We start from the raw sequence: 27,348 nt of genomic DNA on the forward strand, positions 1-27,348 counted from the left end.
ATACATTACATTTTCATTTTGGAACCTAAAAGCATTTGCACGTACTACATAAAATACAACATGATATTTTACAATTATAAATGATTAGTCTTCTTTTATCGTGTGTCATTGTTCAATATGTTGCAAGTAGATATATATTATGCAAAGATGACGCTTTTCTGTGTGTCCTTAGCACCATACAAGTGGATTACTCTATCACCCTTTATATGGTCTAATTTCAGACGTATTTACACGTATTTTACCAAGTAATGAAATAATGGTCGACATGGTATTGCCAAACGACAAGATTCGATCACAGGTATTCTCCGCGTCTTGTATATGCTGATTCATGTGTATGAATAATGTAGACAAACGTACACATATAATTCATAAGCTTTAGCTTCCATAATATTGAGAAATTGACACATATTACAAAGAATCCAGAATATGTTTATACTCATTCCTTATTTAATTACAAATAATAATTCTCGCATCCTCAAAACGTAGATATGTGTTCGCTGTCTAATTCCAAAACAATTATTTATGTTTATTAAATTCGTTGAATAAACACTTGTAAATAGTCACTGTAGGAAAGTATAGTCGTTAATATCTTCCACATAAGTCTTAGAAGACCCAAAAACAATAATTTTAGCTATGGTGTGTCGGAGTTCATACATAAGTTTCTTCCACTTTTCACGGAGGCTGACGAAACAAATCCGTTTGAGCAGGTATATCCGTTACTCTTCGGTTTCGGGGTATCCTCGCCCTCAAGCCAGTACGTGAGTTGCTTTCCTTTGCCCTATTGTAAATGTGAAGAACAGAAGATAATACCGCGTAATAATAATAATAATAATAATAATAATAATAATAATAATAATAATAATAATAATAATAATAATAATAATAATAATAATAATTAGTATTAACAAACTGATAAGTTTATTATGTGGGCTGTTCCAAGAATATCCCCAGGAATGTTGTTGATGTCACGATGACTACTGGCACTGTTCTAGTTTACATTCCCCACATTTTGTCAGTCAGTTTTACAGAGGTGTTTATATTTAATATTACTGTCACTAATGATTAAAGGCTTCTTTTTCTTGTCCCTGGTAACTATGTTTGGTTTGTTGGCACTTTCTTTCATTTCTTCGTCTGTTTATATTGGATATCCTACGGGATTTCTTATTCCCATTTACTCTATCTGGTTGGTGTTCATACCAGTTTTCTGCTGTCTTTTCTTGTAATGTCTGAAAATCTTCCAGTGCAAGTATGTAGCAGCCCTGTTGTGTCTTTCAATGTTATCTGTCTTTTTGATAATTCAGGGTATCCCGATACAATACGCTAAGGATACTTGCCATGCATTTCCCTTTCTTCCCGGGCAAGGCGTTTGGCATTTTTTTAAAAAAATCTTGTATTTCATATTTTGTAATTCCATCAATTAGTTGGATTTCATTGGTCATTCCAAGCTGTTTACAAACGCTTGAAAGGTATGTGTCCAGGCCGATGGTGGTTGTGAACATTTCTAGCTGGATCCTGCCTCTCACTTCTATCGTTCATTGCAGGAAAAGGCGGTTCTTATTAGATTGTGTGTGTTCTATGCTATCTGCTTCATTGATTCCTAATTACTCTTCCGGGTATTTGATGGCTGTGTCAATGTCAATACTTATGTTGTCAACTTGAGTCAATCTCCCCATTTGAAGGTTCCCTTAGTATATATATTTATTATGTCAGCATCCTTTATTATGTTTTTGTCATATTACCTCAAATCCTTCAAATAGAAGTGTGAATGGAATCATGGGAAAAATCTGTGTGCATTGTCGTGGAAGGACAATTTGAATCTACCAGGTGTGCTTGTGATTTCCATAACGAAGGAATTTTACAACTTTGAGAGGATAATTGAATTCTACCAGGTTTGCGTGTGATTTACATAACAAAATATATGTTTATGATCTACTGACTTGCCTACGTGAGACAGCTGCTGGCAAAACCACATTCTGATTGGATCATGTGGTAACCCAGGTGGTGTCCCTGAATCTAGGTCATGCCTATAAATTGGACAGACTGAGGACAATTGTCTCCATCATTCCTATTGAGTACCCTGTGTGTTCCTGCTGAGATATTGTGAGACAAGTGATACAAGTTTCAATCCTCATTCTGTGAGAATTGAAGGAACTGCTCTGCGATCTCCTGCTTTCAGCGGTGTCCTCCAGAATAACAACGTTCCTCTGCAAGCAAGACACCTGTGTTTCTTCTTCGTTGTGTTGAAGAAGCCATTGACTGTTATTCATTATACATCCTGGAACTGTGAGTTATCCCCAATGCACACTTCCCTAATTCATTGTATGTGTATGTGTTTTGTTCCTTACACTCATTTTGAGAGGTATTAGAGCCAGCAGCTTTAACTTGATATTTTGATGTATGTGTATTAAATTTCCAGTACTATTGTCTACCCCATTCCAGCAGTAAAAGAACCCCCTGTCCAGTGAGTTCTGTGGTGCCCTCTCATTAGCAATAAGCAGGCCTTATACTGTTACATTCTGGTGCCAGAAGTGGAATTGTGATTCTAATTCTGGTTGTGTTTGGGACTCGGATTCGGTATTGATTCTGATTTTGATTCATCATCGATTTGGATACTATTATTTTGTCTACCTCTTTATAGGAGTGAAAGAACCTGCTGTTCAGTGTGAGTTTTGTGGGTACCCCTCTCAGTAGCAATAAACAGACCTTACACTGTGACATATTATCAGATAAAGATACACCATGGAATGCCATCAAGCAATATTAACTCTCTGGGAGTCGGGATAATTCTGAGAAGGCCCCATACACAATTACCTTGAAATATACGCTTACATGCAATTGGAAGCTGACAAAAGTGTTGTATCTCCGAAGTGATACTCATTACAATAATCTGTATTGTTGTTAGTAGTGCAACTGTATGTAACTGGTATAAAACGTGTACACGGATAACTTCATACAGTAATGCTTTCTTGATGACTCAATCAGGATATCAATCGAACATCGTACAATGTGCACTACTAATAAAGTACGTCAGGAAGTAGTTGATTCGTATTTGTTCTCAACATATTATATATAAAAACTCCAAACACTATTGATTAAAAATTAATTACACACAAATTGCAAATGACAAAGGCACTTTCAATACTTACCTTCATCTCGATTTCGCCTCGGCACGTAAGATAAAATGACCCGAACGATTTCAATATCTTGTGTGTTTCCCTGCTAAGGTGGATTTTCAGAGCTGAAATGAGACGAACATAGCAAACCATCTTGAGAAGTCTATATACAAACCGGCTGATAAATGGGATGTTTCAAGGTCAATTGTACAGGACGTAATACGCGTGATTATGTTACAAGTGTAAATTAGTCTTTGTATTTGGTGTAAAATCGTCGCAATGAATCAAAATGACTTAGTTTAAAGATTCCACATGTTTTGAGTTGCTGAAGCACTGATGTAGGTCGAGTCTTTTATGTGCGCAGTTTTCACCAGCCGCATGTATCTGCGTCATGGCACGTTTATCCAACGAGCTAGCGGTGTTTAGTGACGTATTACTTATATTCAATGTGGCAGAACTGTGAATAAACAAGAAAATGGACAGATACTTCGAAATATAGCTCTCTTTCATAAAAACGTTGCAATAAGTCATAGTCAAACTAAAATAAAATCATTATTATATTGTAATCAGGGTACCGGGTTGGTAAATTACAATAATGCAGAATTTTCAATGCATTTTGAATAGAAATTATTTCTCAATTTATATAGTTTACGCATAATATACATACAAATAATATTATATTACATAAACGAATATTGTCTCGTTGCAACATGATTACTTAACGATGATTTTAATCAAATTGGCTATAACACTCCGCAATTTAAATGGCGAACGTTTTAAAATTCGTGTAGGGCAAATCTCTTTTTATATCAAAATAATTGGATTAGAAATGTAACTTAATTAATTATTAATTATTATACATTAACCTATTTATAAAATGGAAAGTCCAGCAAGATTGTCGTTCTGAAGTCGGTTGTGTTACCAGCCTTTAATACACTCAAATGATACCAAACCATATATCAGGCCACCGTAAAAGTTCCTGTCTTTCTCCTTTATTTTGTTATCAAGCGTTACTTAACACTCAATTGTCTTGATGTTTTATTAATTCGATATTGATTGTGAGTTTTCTATTGGCAGACGCTCAATACAACGACTATACCCACAATATGTCAATTACAACTGTATTTGCATATGCGCAGGACTACTTGGCTAATCTAAGTGATTACGATAATCACGTGGTCCATGGCCCTTCACCTTCAAAGAAGAAAAGCGATGTCATTCTAGGTCGTCGTCGTCGTCATTCGGTCGTCTTGCTTAGTATTTGTATACCAGCAACATGTATCTCCAGGCGTAGCCGTAAGCAAACCAACTTATGTAAACACATTGCACTGTATCTACCGATTGTACTGTAACTATATCGTGTAGTCTGAAATTTCCTCAACAAGAGAGCAAACAAAAAGACTTACAACTTCGTGATAGTTGTTTGGGGGTATAATATATACAAAGATGTCCAATTTACTCACTTATAACACATCTGGTCAATATTGCGTACATAAAACACCACCAATATAGCGTAAAATATTTAAATGAAAGATAATCTATTTCATTATAAATTTCTACGATCGAGTGAAAATGCCAAAAACTCAGATACAAATATTGCAAAATTACTGTTCGTCTATTGGCTCTGTATGTTGCCCGTGGGGGGGGGGGGTAACTGATGGGTTAAGAATATATGTATATATGAGGGGTGCAAGTTTTTAAGCCATATAAAAACTTGATCAGATGTATCCTTGAGTACTAGATATAATTAGATTGTATGACAAGGTATAGTATAAATAACGTATAGTATTTGGTTATCAGTTGAGGAACAAGGTTTGAGGCCGCATACATTGACTACCTGAACGCATATGAGCGCCCTTCTCCCACCCCGCACAATTGCATCGATATTAATCCCACTTCACAACTAAAGTAATATTACAAATTGTATCATATATATGGTGGCCCATGCTTATAACATTAAAAAGCGGATTTAATTATGAAAAGTGTCAAAATTAATGCAAAACGCGTTTAGTATAATTTAGTACTGTGGTATTACATTAGTCAGATTAAAACAAATAAATTACTCACGTAGGCCGTTTGACTCCATTCTAGAAGCAGTGTTCACTGTGTCCCCAAAGAGACAATAGCGAGGCATTTTGAGACCAACAACACCCGCACAAACCATACCTGTCAAAACAAATTAATAAGATGGATATCAGTGTTTAACATATAATTTTATAACTATTTGTGCGTTTTAGCCGTCGTATAATAATTAATAAAATACGTATATGACCATCAAATGTAATGTGATAGCGAACGAACTTGGCGTCGCAATATTACCTACCTGAGTGTATTCCAATGCGTAGTTTCAACTTCTCTTCTGGTTTATGTCTAATTTTGAATGTCTTGACTGCTTCTAAAAGGGCGAGCGCCATACGCCCTATCTCTCTAGCATGGTAATCACCATTACGAATAGGAAGACCCGATACAACCATATAAGCGTCACCAATTGTCTCAACCTGTATTCAAGCAGAGTCACACATGTAAATGTACAGATGTTGCATCGTGAAATTGTAAGCGGTGCTCTCATTGGCTGAATTTCAATAGATCTCATAATGCAAATCTGAATCAGCGACTCTGTCCCCTGCTCATTGCTCATTGCTAAATGCTGATTATCGGGAACAAATCTGAAAACACCAAACGAACGGGTTTTGATGATTTTATTTAACGTTTTTATTGGAGTATTTAATACACCAGTGGTTTTTGTGTAATCCAAAAATTTTGAACATTTGCCCCTTACTTTAGTGCAGAGCGATACAAACTGTGTTCACAAGTGTACATATATAATGTTGGTATTTTATGAACAATTATAAAAAAACTATTAGCACAAACTTTGGGGATATGTGCGGAATATCTCGTTAGATTTTGCAAAGTGTTACCTTGTAAACATGAAAGTTGTCAATAATTGCATCAAAACATGTGTATAGATCATTTAGTAGAGCGATAACCTGAAAAATAAAAAAAATGTGATGTAATATAGACACGGATATGAAATAAATAAAGCAACGGACGATATAATACATAAACAATTTTCATAATTTCTCTCCCCATAAACATTCTCAAAAAAAAAAAAGTTTCCAGAACTTGTAAAATGTATGACTTGAATCAAATATATAAAACAGACATGACTTGTACCTCCATGGGAGTACTGGAGGCAGAAAGAGCTGTGAATCCCACGATATCACTGAAAAATATAGTAACACTGTCGAAGGCTTCAGCTTGTACAGCTTCTCCCCTCTTCAACTTTTCAGCTACGGGTCTGGAGTTAAATAAAAGAATGTGTGTAAAATTATGATAATGCATTACATTTTTCATATGGCCCAGTAGCTAAGTATTTAACACGTAAATATAATCAAGCTATATCAGGGGTTTTCTTGCATTGTATGCAGGAAGCTTACTTTGGCAAGACTTGATATAATAACTCTTCGGCTCTTCGCTTTTCTTCGTAGAATGCCTCGGTTCTTTCTTCAACTAGACTTTCGAGATTATTTGCATATTGTTCCATACGTTGAAGCAAGTTATCAAGTATATTCCCAGTTGCGCTTCGACTGCAGAGCAAAACATGATACACCATATACCTGAGACATGTTAACTCGAGTTCAAATTCATACTGTGTGCAAACAATTCAAAGAACTTCTCTGACCACGGTTTGTTTTGATGTACTTGACTGATAAATGGTCAAGCCTGAACCTGTTGGAAACTCCAAAACGCGATAACTGGATGAGATAAAAAGATTGACGATAGAAGCGCAAATCCTGACGTTGACGATAGTTGTTCGCAACTGGTATTAACAAATATTGTTATCGAAATATTTGATATATATCCAAACAACAACACTTCCAAATATATCTACACTCCTCCGAATAGTCGACATCATTGTTATCTTTATTTTATACATCGCAGATTTGTGTGATTCGGGATTCAATAGGCTCTCCTTGTAGAAAACGTTTATTGACCTACTTGTTTATTTTTCTCATTGTGGTCCTCAGTGAGTTGAAATCTGGTCTTTCAGCTTGGTCCTGTGACCAGCATTTCTCCATTACGGGATACAGCTCTTCCGGACAGGTGGATTTATCTACGCTTGGTCTAAAATACGGTTTATTGCTAGCTCTGACCTTTTGTACTATTTCTGAAAATAAAGAAATATACACCATCCCCAACATTAGACCTCTGCATACTCTGTGGGGTGAAAGGGGTAATTATGTGCTGTAATATTCGTTCTGGTACGGAGGCATTGCTACTTCTGTTCACATCTAAGTGTCGGAGAATGATACAGTGCATGAAACGCACTATAGAGTTTCCCAGAATTCAACTTGAACGGGTCGCTACGAAAGGGTGTGCGTTAATATATCTTCATTCTCACACCGATAACAAGCGAGAAGAGAGACGACTAAATTCTAAGCAAGAGGGTTTGGGAAAACAATATGTTTTAATTATAGTAATTTGTTCAAACTATTCTTTTCTCAAAATAGTATTCGTACTAGTTTTAATATGAGAATTCAATAGCATACTAATTATCATTAAAAACGTATGCACGTAAATGTGGCTACAACACGTCCAATATATTCTTTATCACTATGAATAAATGCATTGTTGATTATTCAATTGCAATTCTATAGCATTATATCACCGTCATGACCCAGCGACGGAAACAAAACAAAAACGTTTCAAATGGCTAATGAAAACAATATACCATGCGATAATGAGTACGTATGTATAGTCCAGTACTATGGTTAGATACGTAAACTGACTACTGCCCTCAATATACCATGTGATACTGAGTACGTATGTAAAGTCTAGTAGTATGGATAGATACGTAAACTGACTACTGTCCTCAATATACCATGTGATACTGAGTATGTATGCAAAATCTAGTAGTATGGATAGATGCGTAAACTGACTACTGCCCTCAATATACCATGTGATACTGAGTATGTATGTAAAGTCCAGTAGTATGGATAGATGCGTAAACTGACTACTGCCCTCAATATACCATGTGATACTGAGTACGTATGTAAAGTCCAGTAGTATGGATAGATACGTAAACTGACTACTGCCCTCAATATACCATGTGATACTGAGTACGTATGCAAAGTCTAGTAGTATGGATAGATACGTAAATTGACTCCTGCCCTCAATATACCATGTGATACTGAGTACGTATGCAAAGTCTAGTAGTATGGATAGATACGTAAATTGACTCCTGCCCTCAATATACCATGTGACACTGAGTACGTATGCAAAGTCTAGTAGTATGGATAGATACGTAAACTGACTACTGCCCTCAATATACCATGTGATACTGAGTACGTATGCAAAGTCTAGTAGTATGGATAGATACGTAAACTGACTACTGCCCTCAATATACCATGTGACACTGAGTACGTATGCAAAGTATAGTAGTATGGATAGATACGTAAACTGACTACTGCCCTCAATATACCATGTGATACTGAGTACGTATGCAAAGTCTAGTAGTATGGATAGATACGTAAATTGACTCCTGCCCTCAATATACCATGTGACACTGAGTACGTATGCAAAGTCAAGTAGTATGGATAGATACGTAAATTGACTCCTGCCCTCAATATACCATGTGATACTGAGTACGTATGCAAAGTATAGTAGTATGGATAGATACGTAAACTGACTACTGCCCTCAATATATCATGTGATACTGAGTACGTATGCAAAGTCTAGTAGTATGGATAGATACGTAAATTGACTCCTGCCCTCAATATACCATGTGATACTGAGTACGTATGCAAAGTCTAGTAGTATGGATAGATACGTAAACTGACTACTGTCCTCAATATACCATGATTTGACTTTATTATTTGTAATCTAGTATATACTAGTGAAATATTATAAGTGTCCCGATTGCAAACATAGATATTCCCAAGTTCTACATCTCCAACAGAGAGGGCGCCTTCTAACTTCAGACATGTTGCCGACTTCTCTGAGCACTGGCGTTTGGGTTTTGTAACATTTATTGTTACAGAGACATGTATAGTGATCCTACTTTTTTTCGCAACCAAATGTGAGACAATTTGACATCATTTTATGATCTCTTCATTGGTAGTGAAGTATTTAGAGCAATTGTATTTTGAATTTCTTTCAAATTAGTCTGTAAAATGCAGAGCGCTAAACCTTAACTGAAACAACGTACGCAATTAATCAAATGCTTATTGATAAAGCTTTGTACATTTTGTCATGAGAATTGTGTTTGTTGTATATTTAGTAAGTTTGTACCGTTCATATTTCATTGTCTAAGATTTATTAATATAATGTTCTTTCTTCCATTAGTAAAACTTAGAAATTAAAAATTAGGAATTAACATTTTTTGAACTAATATGTTTTATTTACCAATGAAATTGCACAGTATTGAAAATATTGTCTGTGTTACTGAGAGAAGTAATTTATTTTAAATTATATTACATTGTTTTACATACATTACATTTTCATTTTGGAACCTAAAAGCATTTGCACGTACTACATAAAATACAACATGATATTTTACAATTATAAATGATTAGTCTTCTTTTATCGTGTGTCATTGTTCAATATGTTGCAAGTAGATATATATTATGCAAAGATGACGCTTTTCTGTGTGTCCTTAGCACCATACAAGTGGATTACTCTATCACCCTTTATATGGTCTAATTTCAGACGTATTTACACGTATTTTACCAAGTAATGAAATAATGGTCGACATGGTATTGCCAAACGACAAGATTCGATCACAGGTATTCTCCGCGTCTTGTATATGCTGATTCATGTGTATGAATAATGTAGACAAACGTACACATATAATTCATAAGCTTTAGCTTCCATAATATTGAGAAATTGACACATATTACAAAGAATCCAGAATATGTTTATACTCATTCCTTATTTAATTACAAATAATAATTCTCGCATCCTCAAAACGTAGATATGTGTTCGCTGTCTAATTCCAAAACAATTATTTATGTTTATTAAATTCGTTGAATAAACACTTGTAAATAGTCACTGTAGGAAAGTATAGTCGTTAATATCTTCCACATAAGTCTTAGAAGACCCAAAAACAATAATTTTAGCTATGGTGTGTCGGAGTTCATACATAAGTTTCTTCCACTTTTCACGGAGGCTGACGAAACAAATCCGTTTGAGCAGGTATATCCGTTACTCTTCGGTTTCGGGGTATCCTCGCCCTCAAGCCAGTACGTGAGTTGCTTTCCTTTGCCCTATTGTAAATGTGAAGAACAGAAGATAATACCGCGTAATAATAATAATAATAATAATAATAATAATAATAATAATAATTAGTATTAACAAACTGATAAGTTTATTATGTGGGCTGTTCCAAGAATATCCCCAGGAATGTTGTTGATGTCACGATGACTACTGGCACTGTTCTAGTTTACATTCCCCACATTTTGTCAGTCAGTTTTACAGAGGTGTTTATATTTAATATTACTGTCACTAATGATTAAAGGCTTCTTTTTCTTGTCCCTGGTAACTATGTTTGGTTTGTTGGCACTTTCTTTCATTTCTTCGTCTGTTTATATTGGATATCCTACGGGATTTCTTATTCCCATTTACTCTATCTGGTTGGTGTTCATACCAGTTTTCTGCTGTCTTTTCTTGTAATGTCTGAAAATCTTCCAGTGCAAGTATGTAGCAGCCCTGTTGTGTCTTTCAATGTTATCTGTCTTTTTGATAATTCAGGGTATCCCGATACAATACGCTAAGGATACTTGCCATGCATTTCCCTTTCTTCCCGGGCAAGGCGTTTGGCATTTTTTTAAAAAAATCTTGTATTTCATATTTTGTAATTCCATCAATTAGTTGGATTTCATTGGTCATTCCAAGCTGTTTACAAACGCTTGAAAGGTATGTGTCCAGGCCGATGGTGGTTGTGAACATTTCTAGCTGGATCCTGCCTCTCACTTCTATCGTTCATTGCAGGAAAAGGCGGTTCTTATTAGATTGTGTGTGTTCTATGCTATCTGCTTCATTGATTCCTAATTACTCTTCCGGGTATTTGATGGTTGTGTCAATGTCAATACTTATGTTGTCAACTTGAGTCAATCTCCCCATTTGAAGGTTCCCTTAGTATATATATTTATTATGTCAGCATCCTTTATTATGTTTTTGTCATATTACCTCAAATCCTTCAAATAGAAGTGTGAATGGAATCATGGGAAAAATCTGTGTGCATTGTCGTGGAAGGACAATTTGAATCTACCAGGTGTGCTTGTGATTTCCATAACGAAGGAATTTTACAACTTTGAGAGGATAATTGAATTCTACCAGGTTTGCGTGTGATTTACATAACAAAATATATGTTTATGATCTACTGACTTGCCTACGTGAGACAGCTGCTGGCAAAACCACATTCTGATTGGATCATGTGGTAACCCAGGTGGTGTCCCTGAATCTAGGTCATGCCTATAAATTGGACAGACTGAGGACAATTGTCTCCATCATTCCTATTGAGTACCCTGTGTGTTCCTGCTGAGATATTGTGAGACAAGTGATACAAGTTTCAATCCTCATTCTGTGAGAATTGAAGGAACTGCTCTGCGATCTCCTGCTTTCAGCGGTGTCCTCCAGAATAACAACGTTCCTCTGCAAGCAAGACACCTGTGTTTCTTCTTCGTTGTGTTGAAGAAGCCATTGACTGTTATTCATTATACATCCTGGAACTGTGAGTTATCCCCAATGCACACTTCCCTAATTCATTGTATGTGTATGTGTTTTGTTCCTTACACTCATTTTGAGAGGTATTAGAGCCAGCAGCTTTAACTTGATATTTTGATGTATGTGTATTAAATTTCCAGTACTATTGTCTACCCCATTCCAGCAGTAAAAGAACCCCCTGTCCAGTGAGTTCTGTGGTGCCCTCTCATGAGCAATAAGCAGGCCTTATACTGTTACATTCTGGTGCCAGAAGTGGAATTGTGATTCTAATTCTGGTTGTGTTTGGGACTCGGATTCGGTATTGATTCTGATTTTGATTCATCATCGATTTGGATACTATTATTTTGTCTACCTCTTTATAGGAGTGAAAGAACCTGCTGTTCAGTGTGAGTTTTGTGGGTACCCCTCTCAGTAGCAATAAACAGACCTTACACTGTGACATATTATCAGATAAAGATACACCATGGAATGCCATCAAGCAATATTAACTCTCTGGGAGTCGGGATAATTCTGAGAAGGCCCCATACACAATTACCTTGAAATATACGCTTACATGCAATTGGAAGCTGACAAAAGTGTTGTATCTCCGAAGTGATACTCATTACAATAATCTGTATTGTTGTTAGTAGTGCAACTGTATGTAACTGGTATAAAACGTGTACACGGATAACTTCATACAGTAATGCTTTCTTGATGACTCAATCAGGATATCAATCGAACATCGTACAATGTGCACTACTAATAAAGTACGTCAGGAAGTAGTTGATTCGTATTTGTTCTCAACATATTATATATAAAAACTCCAAACACTATTGATTAAAAATTAATTACACACAAATTGCAAATGACAAAGGCACTTTCAATACTTACCTTCATCTCGATTTCGCCTCGGCACGTAAGATAAAATGACCCGAACGATTTCAATATCTTGTGTGTTTCCCTGCTAAGGTGGATTTTCAGAGCTGAAATGAGACGAACATAGCAAACCATCTTGAGAAGTCTATATACAAACCGGCTGATAAATGGGATGTTTCAAGGTCAATTGTACAGGACGTAATACGCGTGATTATGTTACAAGTGTAAATTAGTCTTTGTATTTGGTGTAAAATCGTCGCAATGAATCAAAATGACTTAGTTTAAAGATTCCACATGTTTTGAGTTGCTGAAGCACTGATGTAGGTCGAGTCTTTTATGTGCGCAGTTTTCACCAGCCGCATGTATCTGCGTCATGGCACGTTTATCCAACGAGCTAGCGGTGTTTAGTGACGTATTACTTATATTCAATGTGGCAGAACTGTGAATAAACAAGAAAATGGACAGATACTTCGAAATATAGCTCTCTTTCATAAAAACGTTGCAATAAGTCATAGTCAAACTAAAATAAAATCATTATTATATTGTAATCAGGGTACCGGGTTGGTAAATTACAATAATGCAGAATTTTCAATGCATTTTGAATAGAAATTATTTCTCAATTTATATAGTTTACGCATAATATACATACAAATAATATTATATTACATAAACGAATATTGTCTCGTTGCAACATGATTACTTAACGATGATTTTAATCAAATTGGCTATAACACTCCGCAATTTAAATGGCGAACGTTTTAAAATTCGTGTAGGGCAAATCTCTTTTTATATCAAAATAATTGGATTAGAAATGTAACTTAATTAATTATTAATTATTATACATTAACCTATTTATAAAATGGAAAGTCCAGCAAGATTGTCGTTCTGAAGTCGGTTGTGTTACCAGCCTTTAATACACTCAAATGATACCAAACCATATATCAGGCCACCGTAAAAGTTCCTGTCTTTCTCCTTTATTTTGTTATCAAGCGTTACTTAACACTCAATTGTCTTGATGTTTTATTAATTCGATATTGATTGTGAGTTTTCTATTGGCAGACGCTCAATACAACGACTATACCCACAATATGTCAATTACAACTGTATTTGCATATGCGCAGGACTACTTGGCTAATCTAAGTGATTACGATAATCACGTGGTCCATGGCCCTTCACCTTCAAAGAAGAAAAGCGATGTCATTCTAGGTCGTCGTCGTCGTCATTCGGTCGTCTTGCTTAGTATTTGTATACCAGCAACATGTATCTCCAGGCGTAGCCGTAAGCAAACCAACTTATGTAAACACATTGCACTGTATCTACCGATTGTACTGTAACTATATCGTGTAGTCTGAAATTTCCTCAACAAGAGAGCAAACAAAAAGACTTACAACTTCGTGATAGTTGTTTGGGGGTATAATATATACAAAGATGTCCAATTTACTCACTTATAACACATCTGGTCAATATTGCGTACATAAAACACCACCAATATAGCGTAAAATATTTAAATGAAAGATAATCTATTTCATTATAAATTTCTACGATCGAGTGAAAATGCCAAAAACTCAGATACAAATATTGCAAAATTACTGTTCGTCTATTGGCTCTGTCTGTTGCCCGTGGGGGGGGGGGGTAACTGATGGGTTAAGAATATATGTATATATGAGGGGTGCAAGTTTTTAAGCCATATAAAAACTTGATCAGATGTATCCTTGAGTACTAGATATAATTAGATTGTATGACAAGGTATAGTATAAATAACGTATAGTATTTGGTTATCAGTTGAGGAACAAGGTTTGAGGCCGCATACATTGACTACCTGAACGCATATGAGCGCCCTTCTCCCACCCCGCACAATTGCATCGATATTAATCCCACTTCACAACTAAAGTAATATTACAAATTGTATCATATATATGGTGGCCCATGCTTATAACATTAAAAAGCGGATTTAATTATGAAAAGTGTCAAAATTAATGCAAAACGCGTTTAGTATAATTTAGTACTGTGGTATTACATTAGTCAGATTAAAACAAATAAATTACTCACGTAGGCCGTTTGACTCCATTCTAGAAGCAGTGTTCACTGTGTCCCCAAAGAGACAATAGCGAGGCATTTTGAGACCAACAACACCCGCACAAACCATACCTGTCAAAACAAATTAATAAGATGGATATCAGTGTTTAACATATAATTTTATAACTATTTGTGCGTTTTAGCCGTCGTATAATAATTAATAAAATACGTATATGACCATCAAATGTAATGTGATAGCGAACGAACTTGGCGTCGCAATATTACCTACCTGAGTGTATTCCAATGCGTAGTTTCAACTTCTCTTCTGGTTTATGTCTAATTTTGAATGTCTTGACTGCTTCTAAAAGGGCGAGCGCCATACGCCCTATCTCTCTAGCATGGTAATCACCATTACGAATAGGAAGACCCGATACAACCATATAAGCGTCACCAATTGTCTCAACCTGTATTCAAGCAGAGTCACACATGTAAATGTACAGATGTTGCATCGTGAAATTGTAAGCGGTGCTCTCATTGGCTGAACTTCAATAGATCTCATAATGCAAATCTGAATCAGCGACTCTGTCCCCTGCTCATTGCTCATTGCTAAATGCTGATTATCGGGAACAAATCTGAAAACACCAAACGAACGGGTTTTGATGATTTTATTTAACGTTTTTATTGGAGTATTTAATACACCAGTGGTTTTTGTGTAATCCAAAAATTTTGAACATTTGCCCCTTACTTTAGTGCAGAGCGATACAAACTGTGTTCACAAGTGTACATATATAATGTTGGTATTTTATGAACAATTATAAAAAAACTATTAGCACAAACTTTGGGGATATGTGCGGAATATCTCGTTAGATTTTGCAAAGTGTTACCTTGTAAACATGAAAGTTGTCAATAATTGCATCAAAACATGTGTATAGATCATTTAGTAGAGCGATAACCTGAAAAATAAAAAAAATGTGATGTAATATAGACACGGATATGAAATAAATAAAGCAACGGACGATATAATACATAAACAATTTTCATAATTTCTCTCCCCATAAACATTCTCAAAAAAAAAAAGTTTCCAGAACTTGTAAAATGTATGACTTGAATCAAATATATAAATCAGACATGACTTGTACCTCCATGGGAGTACTGGAGGCAGAAAGAGCTGTGAATCCCACGATATCACTGAAAAATATAGTAACACTGTCGAAGGCTTCAGCTTGTACAGCTTCTCCCCTCTTCAACTTTTCAGCTACGGGTCTGGAGTTAAATAAAAGAATGTGTGTAAAATTATGATAATGCATTACATTTTTCATATGGCCCAGTAGCTAAGTATTTAACACGTAAATATAATCAAGCTATATCAGGGGTTTTCTTGCATTGTATGCAGGAAGCTTACTTTGGCAAGACTTGATATAATAACTCTTCGGCTCTTCGCTTTTCTTCGTAGAATGCCTCGGTTCTTTCTTCAACTAGACTTTCGAGATTATTTGCATATTGTTCCATACGTTGAAGCAAGTTATCAAGTATATTCCCAGTTGCGCTTCGACTGCAGAGCAAAACATGATACACCATATACCTGAGACATGTTAACTCGAGTTCAAATTCATACTGTGTGCAAACAATTCAAAGAACTTCTCTGACCACGGTTTGTTTTGATGTACTTGACTGATAAATGGTCAAGCCTGAACCTGTTGGAAACTCCAAAACGCGATAACTGGATGAGATAAAAAGATTGACGATAGAAGCGCAAATCCTGACGTTGACGATAGTTGTTCGCAACTGGTATTAACAAATATTGTTATCGAAATATTTGATATATATCCAAACAACAACACTTCCAAATATATCTACACTCCTCCGAATAGTCGACATCATTGTTATCTTTATTTTATACATCGCAGATTTGTGTGATTCGGGATTCAATAGGCTCTCCTTGTAGAAAACGTTTATTGACCTACTTGTTTATTTTTCTCATTGTGGTCCTCAGTGAGTTGAAATCTGGTCTTTCAGCTTGGTCCTGTGACCAGCATTTCTCCATTACGGGATACAGCTCTTCCGGACAGGTGGATTTATCTACGCTTGGTCTAAAATACGGTTTATTGCTAGCTCTGACCTTTTGTACTATTTCTGAAAATAAAGAAATATACACCATCCCCAACATTAGACCTCTGCATACTCTGTGGGGTGAAAGGGGTAATTATGTGCTGTAATATTCGTTCTGGTACGGAGGCATTGCTACTTCTGTTCACATCTAAGTGTCGGAGAATGATACAGTGCATGAAACGCACTATAGAGTTTCCCAGAATTCAACTTGAACGGGTCGCTACGAAAGGGTGTGCGTTAATATATCTTCATTCTCACACCGATAACAAGCGAGAAGAGAGACGACTAAATTCTAAGCAAGAGGGTTTTGGAAAACAATATGTTTTAATTATAGTAATTTGTTCAAACTATTCTTTTCTCAAAATAGTATTCGTACTAGTTTTAATATGAGAATTCAATAGCATACTAATTATCATTAAAAACGTATGCACGTAAATGTGGCTACAACACGTCCAATATATTCTTTATCACTATGAATAAATGCATTGTTGATTATTCAATTGCAATTCTATAGCATTATATCACCGTCATGACCCAGCGACGGAAACAAAACAAAAACGTTTCAAATGGCTAATGAAAACAATATACCATGCGATAATGAGTACGTATGTATAGTCCAGTACTATGGTTAGATACGTAAACTGACTACTGCCCTCAATATACCATGTGATACTGAGTACGTATGTAAAGTCTAGTAGTATGGATAGATACGTAAACTGACTACTGTCCTCAATATACCATGTGATACTGAGTATGTATGCAAAATCTAGTAGTATGGATAGATGCGTAAACTGACTACTGCCCTCAATATACCATGTGATACTGAGTATGTATGTAAAGTCCAGTAGTATGGATAGATGCGTAAACTGACTACTGCCCTCAATATACCATGTGATACTGAGTACGTATGTAAAGTCCAGTAGTATGGATAGATACGTAAACTGACTACTGCCCTCAATATACCATGTGATACTGAGTACGTATGCAAAGTCTAGTAGTATGGATAGATACGTAAATTGACTCCTGCCCTCAATATACCATGTGATACTGAGTACGTATGCAAAGTCTAGTAGTATGGATAGATACGTAAATTGACTCCTGCCCTCAATATACCATGTGACACTGAGTACGTATGCAAAGTCTAGTAGTATGGATAGATACGTAAACTGACTACTGCCCTCAATATACCATGTGATACTGAGTACGTATGCAAAGTCTAGTAGTATGGATAGATACGTAAACTGACTACTGCCCTCAATATACCATGTGACACTGAGTACGTATGCAAAGTCTAGTAGTATGGATAGATACGTAAACTGACTACTGCCCTCAATATACCATGTGATACTGAGTACGTATGCAAAGTCTAGTAGTATGGATAGATACGTAAATTGACTCCTGCCCTCAATATACCATGTGACACTGAGTACGTATGCAAAGTCAAGTAGTATGGATAGATACGTAAATTGACTCCTGCCCTCAATATACCATGTGATACTGAGTACGTATGCAAAGTATAGTAGTATGGATAGATACGTAAACTGACTACTGCCCTCAATATATCATGTGATACTGAGTACGTATGCAAAGTCTAGTAGTATGGATAGATACGTAAATTGACTCCTGCCCTCAATATACCATGTGATACTGAGTACGTATGCAAAGTCTAGTAGTATGGATAGATACGTAAACTGACTACTGTCCTCAATATATCATGTGATACTGAGAATGTATGTAAAGTCTAGTAGTATGGATTGATACGTAAACTGTAATGCGTATAGACAATTTGTAACAGGATCTATAACACTTGATACGACACATGGTCGACAATACATCATATAAAATCTGCATCCGAATTCACAGTCTGCTAAAAAACATGCAGACACGTACTGTGTCATGCTGTTGTGAGTTTACTTCGTGATTATAAATAAAACAATACAATATTGAGTTCGATAAACCTCAAACAATTTAACATATGGCTTGCTTTCTCCACAGGGTATGCTTGTACTTCGCTGTTTCATTTGTATTTAAGTATGCATTGAATTAACATCATGTATACTCCACAGTGTGAAATGCAAAATAACTGTTTAGTTAAACAAAGGTTGATGACCTAACACGTGAAAGGCATTTAATTAATGCATGTATCGTAAATGTGTACCAGACCCGTGCGTCTCGGCCAAACATACACTACGTACAACGAAACATAATGGTGTGTTCGTCTCACCCGAGCATACCATATGCACAGTGATTTTGTTGAGCGTATTATTCGTAGAATGGACCTTAATGACCTGTTTGTGTATACATTAATACATTTGTACATGCAGGGAACTAAGCGTATTTGATGCTGGACTAAATTATATTACGAAACTGTCTTCGCTGCTACAAAATATTATATGGCAATTAAATATAACGCCACTCTGCAGTCGTGCGTACCTTTGGGTGAGAGGTCCATATGCGATACGTAAAATGGTCCACATCTGTGAACGACTTCCTGTAATATTATTCCAAAACTGTAAACATCTCCTTTCTGTGTACCGCCAAGTGGTGGTTCTGTCATGCGCAGTAGTTCAGGACAAGTCCACAGTTTTCCTGCAATGCAGATTGTAGTCGAACTGAATTACTAGTTGACTAACAAATATACAGCTGCTAATACATTGTTACATGTATATTTTCCCGTCATTTACATGTAAATTTATTAATACTGCTGTCTAACCCATTCATAACAGCGCGCGTATGTTCTAACTTGACGATGTAGAATTCATACCACTAATATATTTATATTGGAAATAACGATTGATTGAAACATATTTTCTATTAACAACAGTTTTGAAATATTAACATTCTTGTTTAAATTGATGAAGCCATCAATGTATATCCAGTTCTAACCAGCTCAAACGTCCACAAAAATATAAACAAAAACACAGATTTTTTCCGTCTTTTCCACTTTCAGACTATTAAGAACAAACAGTTAATCTAGTCGTCCTTATTAAGAAACAACCCTTCATGTATTAGATAACAATGCGAAGAAAAACAGCCACAAATCATTGTTTAGTAGGCACCAAATATGCATAGCGGTATGGGACGTGCATTGCTGTTCAACTGAATGCTAGTAAACTGCGGAACACTTCTCTCAATACGCTGTGACACTCTGATCAGGCAATCGTTCTCCAGCCAAGGCAATTCGCCTTATTATCTCTATTTCCATTTAACTATTTTCCAAAATCAAAAGCAGATAAAACCTACAAACATTACATCCAGATACGTGTTGTCAAATCCCATCATGCAACATGTCTTTAGTTTTATTATGAGTATGCACGTAGCATGTGCGACCTTTCCCTTGTGAATTTTGTCAGATTTTTACTTGGCGTAAATTTTTAGCGAGTTTATTCCTTGGGGTTACTAGTCATTGAAAAGTCCATAATTCATTCGTACAAATGGCCAGCAGAGAAAAAAAGCAGATTTATCGGAGTAGACGGAGTTTCTTTTTATTATGCATTAACACATTCCCCGTGTCGACTTACTTTGGTAGTATTGATGTGATTCAAATTCTATATCTTTATCTTCGTCGTCTAGTCGAAACCGATTCATTCCAAAATCAGTAACTTTCAACACAAACCTGCTATCCACAACACAGTTGGACGACTTTAGGTTACCATGGGAATTAATGTCGCTGCTATGTATGTAATGCATTCCTTTGACGAGGTCATATACAAGGGAGTAACGGAACATCCAGTCAAGTTTGATAGAGTCATTTTCTAAAATATCCTTTTCGTAACAAAAGCAAATAAAAATATTCATTATACGTTTGATTTTTCTTCTTAAAATTCCGGCTTACAACTCATTCAATGGGTATTTAGATTATAACACAATCTAGTGTCCTAGTTTAGGACAATAAATGTTCCTTTGTGTTTAGTTTTGATCTTTTGTGTCAAATACAACATCAAATAGTCTGTAAGCGTTTAAAGATAAAAATTGTGTCATACGCCGCATTGTAGTCAGTGGAAATGCATCACTTCCTATGAAACAAACAATTCAAATATCTGACAAATTGTGTACAAACATCATGATACACCTTAATATATACACTGAACTAATCACTTCTCGTGATAGCTAAATACCTGATTGCTGAAAAGATAAGGTTAAATACTTACTTGTAGGCTTCCTTTTGGGCAGTATTCTGTCACAACGCATATATTCGGTGGGTCAGTGCAAGCGCCAATGAAACGTGTAACATGGTCATGTTGCACGTCTCTCATCTACAATACAACATATACTCTGGTCAACAAGTTATTAGGAGCCTTAACAGAGACGCGACAATTTGAATGTCAATTCACAGACTAATTTTAAGCTATCTGATATCTTTATGGCAATGTAGAAACGCGAGTTAAGATGAGCAAAAGTGATTCTGCAAAGCAATGATTGATGTTGTCAGGAAATGGGACGAAGCCGTGGGCATGCATATACACATTGCTAGCACTCGGCATATCGTTCAATCATGACTGGGAACAGAGTAGTTTGTATGACGAGTTCAAATGCAATACAGATCACAACCCTCCTTAATAAATGCACATCCGCCTTCCCGCAAATGTATTCCCTAATTCAAGATTTGGGTCACGTAACGCGATTATTATGACTCAAATTTTAAATGAATTGCTTGCACTTTTGTGCGGTTTAGTTTATCTTATCAGCTTTAATCACACAGGCAATATACATTTACTTGCCTAAGACATATCTAAGTATGAACCTTTGTTACATTTAATATGGCTGCAAATCATATTCAAAATATTGTGGAATAACAATTAGCAATTAGTGTTAGTGTTATATACAACGAATTCGTGTGTTAGTAAATTAACCAAAATTGTCGGTATTGTAGGAGTTTATTGTCGAAAGTTTTGCAAGTGAAGCGGAAATAGGTTTGTATTACTTGATTTACATGATTTTCGTTGCACTGTAAGAGCGAATAGTTCCATATTAATGAATAGAACTATGTTGGGATAATATGGCATTTTAGAAGATAGTGTGGCTCGGTAGATTATGTTAGGATAATATGGCATTTTAGATGACAGTGTGATTCGGTAGATTATGTTGGGATAATATGGCGTTTTAGATGATAGTGTGGTTCGGTAGATTATGTTGGGATAATATAGCATTTTAGATGACAGTGTGGTTCGGTAGATTATGTTAGGATAATATGGCATTTTAGATGATAGTGTGGTTCGGTAGATTATGTTGGGATAATATAGCATTTTAGATGACAGTGTGGTTCGGTAGATTATGTTGGGATAATATAGCATTTTAGATGATAGTGTGGTTCGGTAGATTATGTTAGGATAATATGGCATTTTAGAAGATAGTGTGGTTCGATATATTATGTTGGGATAATATGGCATTTTAGTAGATAGCGTGGTTTGGTAGATTATGTTGGGATAATATGGCATTTTAGAAGATAGTGTGGTTCGGTAGATTATGTTGGGATATTATGGCATTTTAGAAGATAGTGTGGTTCGGTAGATTATGTTGGGATAATATGGCATTTTAGAAGATAGTATGGTTTGGTAGATTGTGTTGGGATAATATGGCATTTTAGAAGATAGTATGGTTTGGTAGATTGTGTTGGGATATATGGCATTTTAGATGACAGTGTGGTTCGGTAGATTATGTTGAGATACTATGGTATTTTAGAAGATAGTGTGGTTCGGTAGAGTATGTTGGGATAATATGGCATTTTAGAAGATAGTGTGGTTCGGTAGATTATGTTGGGATACTATGGTATTTTAGAAGATAGTATGGTTCGGTAGATTATGTTGGGATAATATGGCATTTTAGATGACAGTGTGGTTCGGTAGATTATATTGGGATAATATGGCATTTTAGAAGACAGTGTGGTTTGGTAGATTATGTTGGGATAATATGGCATTTTAGAAGATAGTGTGGTTCGGTAGATTGTGTTGGGATAATATGGCATTTTAGAAGATAGTGTGGTTCGGTAGATTGTGTTGGGATAATATGGCATTTCAGAAGATAGTGTAGTTCGGTAGATTATGTTGGGATAATATATCATTTATATCTATCTATCGGGACACATCGTATGTACTGGAAGGCGTGTGTACTGTGCAGTCTATACTTACGTGTTTGAATTCCAACAGTATCTGTCGACTTATTTCAACTCTTCTTTTGTTGACTTTCTTGATCGCCACAACATTACTCTGTCAAAGAAAATTATTACTTGTACTTATTGTAGTTACTGTATTCCAACATAATTAGCATCGATGGAATGTATAAATGTGTCAAATCAGATTCATGGGTGAATTAAGAGACACTTAATTTGCGACACATTGATGCTAACTCCATGCAATACTATATCCTAAAATGTGGTTCACGAAACACGCGATCCCCTTCTAGACACCGATGATTGAGCGAGTTGTCATTGTTGTTTACAGAGAGGCGTTAATAAACGGATATAAACAAATAATTAGCATAATTGAACTATTCTTGTAAATTGTGAAACAGGAGGACGTGGAATAAATCACCCATTGTGTCATTATGTTCGATCTCTATATCCATCATACATGTGAAAGAGAACATCACCGGAAACATAATAAACGTTGCTGCTAACATCAATGTATCTATATTAAATATAAGCATGCTGTTACAATAGAAAACGTAATACAATTCATTTAACGTGTTGCATTATAGGATGCAGCAGCGAAAAAAAAACGCCTGAATACTTTTTATCGGAACTATCTTGGAATTGCATTCATTTGCGCACTATCGTATCATTTTACGTTGCCATGGCTTTCAAACACGGATATTATCAAGCTTAATATAATGATTCAGTCGTCCGCTATCTGTAGATAGATTCTTCTAGTTGACTTGAGGCTCACGCACTCAGGCTATTGCAGTGAATCATAACAAAAACTGCGCGTGCTAAATTCAGCAATAAAACATTCCTATCAGTTTGCATACACAAGGTTTGGGAACACAATCATCAAACTTAATGCAATCTACCTACATTTCTTGGTCGGTATATAGGCAACAGTGTTTAATATGGACATGATGACACATGTACATTTTCAATTTTGTTTTATATGAATAATCGAATTTGTGTGACAATAAACCAACTGATTTATTACAGATGTAGCGTATGTGTTGGTGTTACCTTATACATTCCCGTTATGGTAAAAACTTGCTGGTTCATATCCCATACGGATTGTTGTGAGTGTGTGCTGGATCTCTGTAGAAAAGAAATAAATAATGAACAACATGCTTGAATCCGACATGAAATATGGGCAGGTGTAAACTAATGACGTCATAGAGTGTATGTAATCGCGAGTGTATGATATTAATCTCTCAATTCACAGAATGTCAGATGGGACACAGGAAAATTGATAGAGGAAAACCTCAGTTTTTGTACGAGTTAGCATTTATATAAATCGGGAAACAAGCGATATTTTTTTTCAAACAAAAGATACGCCTGATATGAGCGGATGAGATATCAGCAGTACAGTATATAGGTTTATGGGAACTAGGGACAAACATTCACCTTTATACGTGTGGTGCATTTAATTAAGTTGCTGAATGTATGTGCATAATTGAAAATATTATTCAGTTGAAAACTTACTCAATTGAATGTAAATTATCAAATATTTACAACAATAATAGAACCGATATCACTGAAAAACTATTTAGAACATATCACAACAATAGGGGAAGAATGGCATTTGATTTTGAACTCGGTTGAACAAAAATAATTTGCTTGATGTTCGAATATCACGGACTTAATACTTGTTGCTGCAGCTGCTTGGATATACATTGACAAATAGCTAATTAGTCTGACAACCCTGTATGTGTTTGACAAGCCAAATAACGCATGGTTGAGTGGCTGCTTCAAGTCACAATACACATTATTGAGTTGATTTAAACTATTGTGTATAGACGTGCTAATGTGTTTTTTGTTTGACGCAGTGATTTCAATTTACAAATACTCCTTGCATGTCTAACTGATCCAATAATGTCATCATAGCGTCCGTGATTTGAAGTTTGCAGACAAGTAGATGAGGAAATGAACTGGATTACCCTAGAAATTAGACTAGTATGGCTTCCCCCAATTCCTCTCCTCCTATCATTCCTGCTAAAGGTGATCTCTTCCCATCGTATCTTCCACGCCATGTCTGCCAAGGCTGCTTCCAACTTGTATTTTCTACGATAAAAAATCGACTATTACGATTTCGCAAATTGTTTTTGTTGTAATAGCGCCATCCCAAGACACATAAAATAGTCGCCGGATTGTGTGTTTGTCAGTACATTAATCAGTGCGTAGCAGCGGAAATCTATTGTGGTGCAATGAAATTTATTCATATGAATCCTTTTCAAATAATTACCCTTCACACAATGTGTTTTTTGTTCCACTTTCACAGATAATTCGACACAATTTAGATGACCAAAGATCAGTCAATCGGATTGTTATTTTTTTTTCATATTATACGAATTAGCGTGTACTCATGATAATTCAATTTCAATGTTTGAGTCATCGCGTCAGACCCCCATCAGATAATTATTATGAACAGCAACGATTGTGACACCTGCCTAAACGCAGCAACAATATAAGTTGTACAAGAATGTATAAAAGCGTACGAGAAAACATATGCGTTCAAAAAAAAGATATTTAAATTTATACGTAAATTCCTTGACGTATAGAATCACACTAACCTGTATAATAGAAACGCTATCATGGCTAAAAGAGCTATGAGGCTACCAAATACAATAGCGATGATGGCAGCCAATGACAGCGGCTCTGCAAAAATGGTTGAAAGCAATGATTATTAAATTTGAATGAAAGCAACATACTTAGTAAAAGAAATTCAAATAAAACACTTTGACATAAAAATCTTAAGATGGTTGAGAAGACGTACATGTATATAGGATTATGTTTTGTTTAATGGTGGTATTTATACAAACCTTGCCAGCCTGAAACACGTAACATAACTCTCTATAAGCTGTGATGACTAACACGGTTGGATATATTTATATAACATACATAATTGCTATGATGTCTATTTTATCCTTGATCCTACTGTACGTCAGCGCTAATAATTTGCAGTATCGGAAGATAGCTAAAGCCTCAGCGCACTGCCCAACTGGACACGCCCGACCCATTTAATCTCATCTAAACACGTCCGGGCATTGAGGGCCGTAGCTGTCTGCTTGGCACTATGACTGTTTCCTGTTTATGAGGCCGCCGCACTGAAGTGGCATTTTAGAAAATGGAAGTGTAAGAGAGTGGTCCGAAATAAACACATAGTGTGAACGTTGCAAGGAATAAATTGTAGAGATGTGGATGTGTCCAATCGCAGCAGTGTGCAACATACACTCGCCAATCACAGTCGTAAAGAATGAACCAATCTGAATCCGTCAGGTGTTTTGAGTCAATCAGTATGCGGTGAACATTAGTTAAGACAATCTTTCAACTTGAAGGTTTTCATGCTGGCATCTAGGTACATTGATTATTTATTGACTTAGTGAGTAGCGAGAATAAATTTGGTAAATTGTCACTGAAGTACTAAATGAGTAGAAGATGCCATATTAATAGCGTACAATCGTTTGTATACAACGTCTTTATCAAGTATTCGAAGCCACACATATTGCAGTATTAAATGTTCATATGTTTTATATCTTTCAAATGTTGTGTATTGGTGGGTAACTTTTTTCAGAAGTCGTGTGAAATTGTACATAATCGTTAAAGCAGTAATAGGTGTTAGTTCAAATAGTGGACACAACCATTCTTCAATAATACCAATTGCAATTTTAAAGACATTTATCAAATACTCATACAATATTAAAGTTATCCAAATACGCGATCAAGTCAAACCATTAAGTCATTGGTATGTAACAGGCAATATATTATGAATATTATTTTAATCGTGTTTTTGCTGTCTGTATCATCACATTATATAACAAACCTACTAGATCGATTTATGATGCGTTGATTCGATGAATACGAACACATACTGCGTCTAGGGCGATATAAAACATCATATTCCTGTTCCTTACATAATGTAAGGGTATTTGTGTTACGTATTGAGGCAATCGTTGCTAGTGACTGCACAATGCTAGGTACATAATAACCATGTGATTGCGAATTACAAAAAGTTGAACGACAACAACGGTTATTTTGTTCTATATCACACAATACATACTTGTAATATGATTGGAGTTGTCATGTACAGTGTTTACCTTTCTCCACGCACAGTTCTCCTTCAAATCCACACACTGGTACGTCGTCAGGAGGCATAGATCCGGGCCAGTCGATTTTAACTCCAGCGACGGGTTCGTATACCTTGCGGGTTCCGTAATAGTTAGCAATAACCTGACAGCAAACAAATACATATTGTAAGTGTTACACATGGCGAGATGGAAGTTATGTACACTCTCACACGACATGAATAATTAATTCAATATTTTTCTACTGCAGGATTCATTATTAAATTGTAAATTGTTTAGAAATGACTTTCACTGTAATGTCAAGTTTTGT

General features: G+C 35.8%; 2 protein-coding genes across 2 annotated transcripts in view; both read right to left on the reverse strand.

The window, feature by feature from the left end:
- Positions 1-425: 425 nt before the first annotated feature.
- Positions 426-9,867, reverse strand: LOC146729853 (atrial natriuretic peptide receptor 2-like). Its single transcript, XM_085495370.1, has 9 exons — positions 9,843-9,867; positions 7,113-7,281; positions 6,551-6,700; positions 6,288-6,411; positions 6,032-6,100; positions 5,437-5,611; positions 5,181-5,279; positions 3,147-3,238; positions 426-778 (listed from the first exon to the last, which is right to left on the reverse strand). Exons 1-9 carry the CDS (start codon positions 9,865-9,867, stop codon positions 632-634), a joined length of 1,050 nt encoding a protein of 349 aa, XP_085351496.1. The 3' UTR covers positions 426-631.
- Positions 9,868-10,025: 158 nt separating this feature from the next.
- Positions 10,026-27,348, reverse strand: part of LOC100375358 (atrial natriuretic peptide receptor 1-like) — a 66,943-nt gene continuing 49,620 nt past the window's right edge. The window contains exons 5-20 of the mRNA XM_085495372.1: positions 27,051-27,183; positions 25,527-25,611; positions 24,894-25,017; positions 23,977-24,051; positions 22,946-23,023; positions 20,969-21,073; positions 20,339-20,582; positions 19,251-19,406; positions 16,673-16,841; positions 16,111-16,260; positions 15,848-15,971; positions 15,593-15,661; positions 14,998-15,172; positions 14,742-14,840; positions 12,708-12,799; positions 10,026-10,378 (exon numbers count right to left, since the gene is read on the reverse strand). Of these exons, the coding sequence (XP_085351498.1) occupies positions 10,232-10,378; positions 12,708-12,799; positions 14,742-14,840; positions 14,998-15,172; positions 15,593-15,661; positions 15,848-15,971; positions 16,111-16,260; positions 16,673-16,841; positions 19,251-19,406; positions 20,339-20,582; positions 20,969-21,073; positions 22,946-23,023; positions 23,977-24,051; positions 24,894-25,017; positions 25,527-25,611; positions 27,051-27,183 (2,025 nt within the window). The 3' untranslated portion in view covers positions 10,026-10,231. The remainder of the gene's footprint in view (positions 10,379-12,707; positions 12,800-14,741; positions 14,841-14,997; positions 15,173-15,592; positions 15,662-15,847; positions 15,972-16,110; positions 16,261-16,672; positions 16,842-19,250; positions 19,407-20,338; positions 20,583-20,968; positions 21,074-22,945; positions 23,024-23,976; positions 24,052-24,893; positions 25,018-25,526; positions 25,612-27,050; positions 27,184-27,348) is intronic.

Source organism: Saccoglossus kowalevskii, chromosome 21, assembly GCF_978046115.1.
Source record: "Saccoglossus kowalevskii chromosome 21, keSacKowa6.1, whole genome shotgun sequence".
Classification (NCBI taxonomy): Eukaryota; Metazoa; Hemichordata; class Enteropneusta; family Harrimaniidae; genus Saccoglossus; species Saccoglossus kowalevskii.

What these genes read in the sequence shown, in the direction of transcription:
- LOC146729853 (XM_085495370.1), bottom strand. Translation starts at nt 9,867, where the DNA reads ATGTCGACCATTATTTCATTACTTG. An exon ending in ACAATGAGAAAAATAAACAA is followed by an intron (nt 6,701 to 7,112) that starts GTAGGTCAATAA and finishes TTTGCTCTGCAG; the next exon opens with TCGAAGCGCAACTGGGAATA. An exon ending in ACAACTTTCATGTTTACAAG is followed by an intron (nt 5,612 to 6,031) that starts GTAACACTTTGC and finishes GCTTGAATACAG; the next exon opens with GTTGAGACAATTGGTGACGC.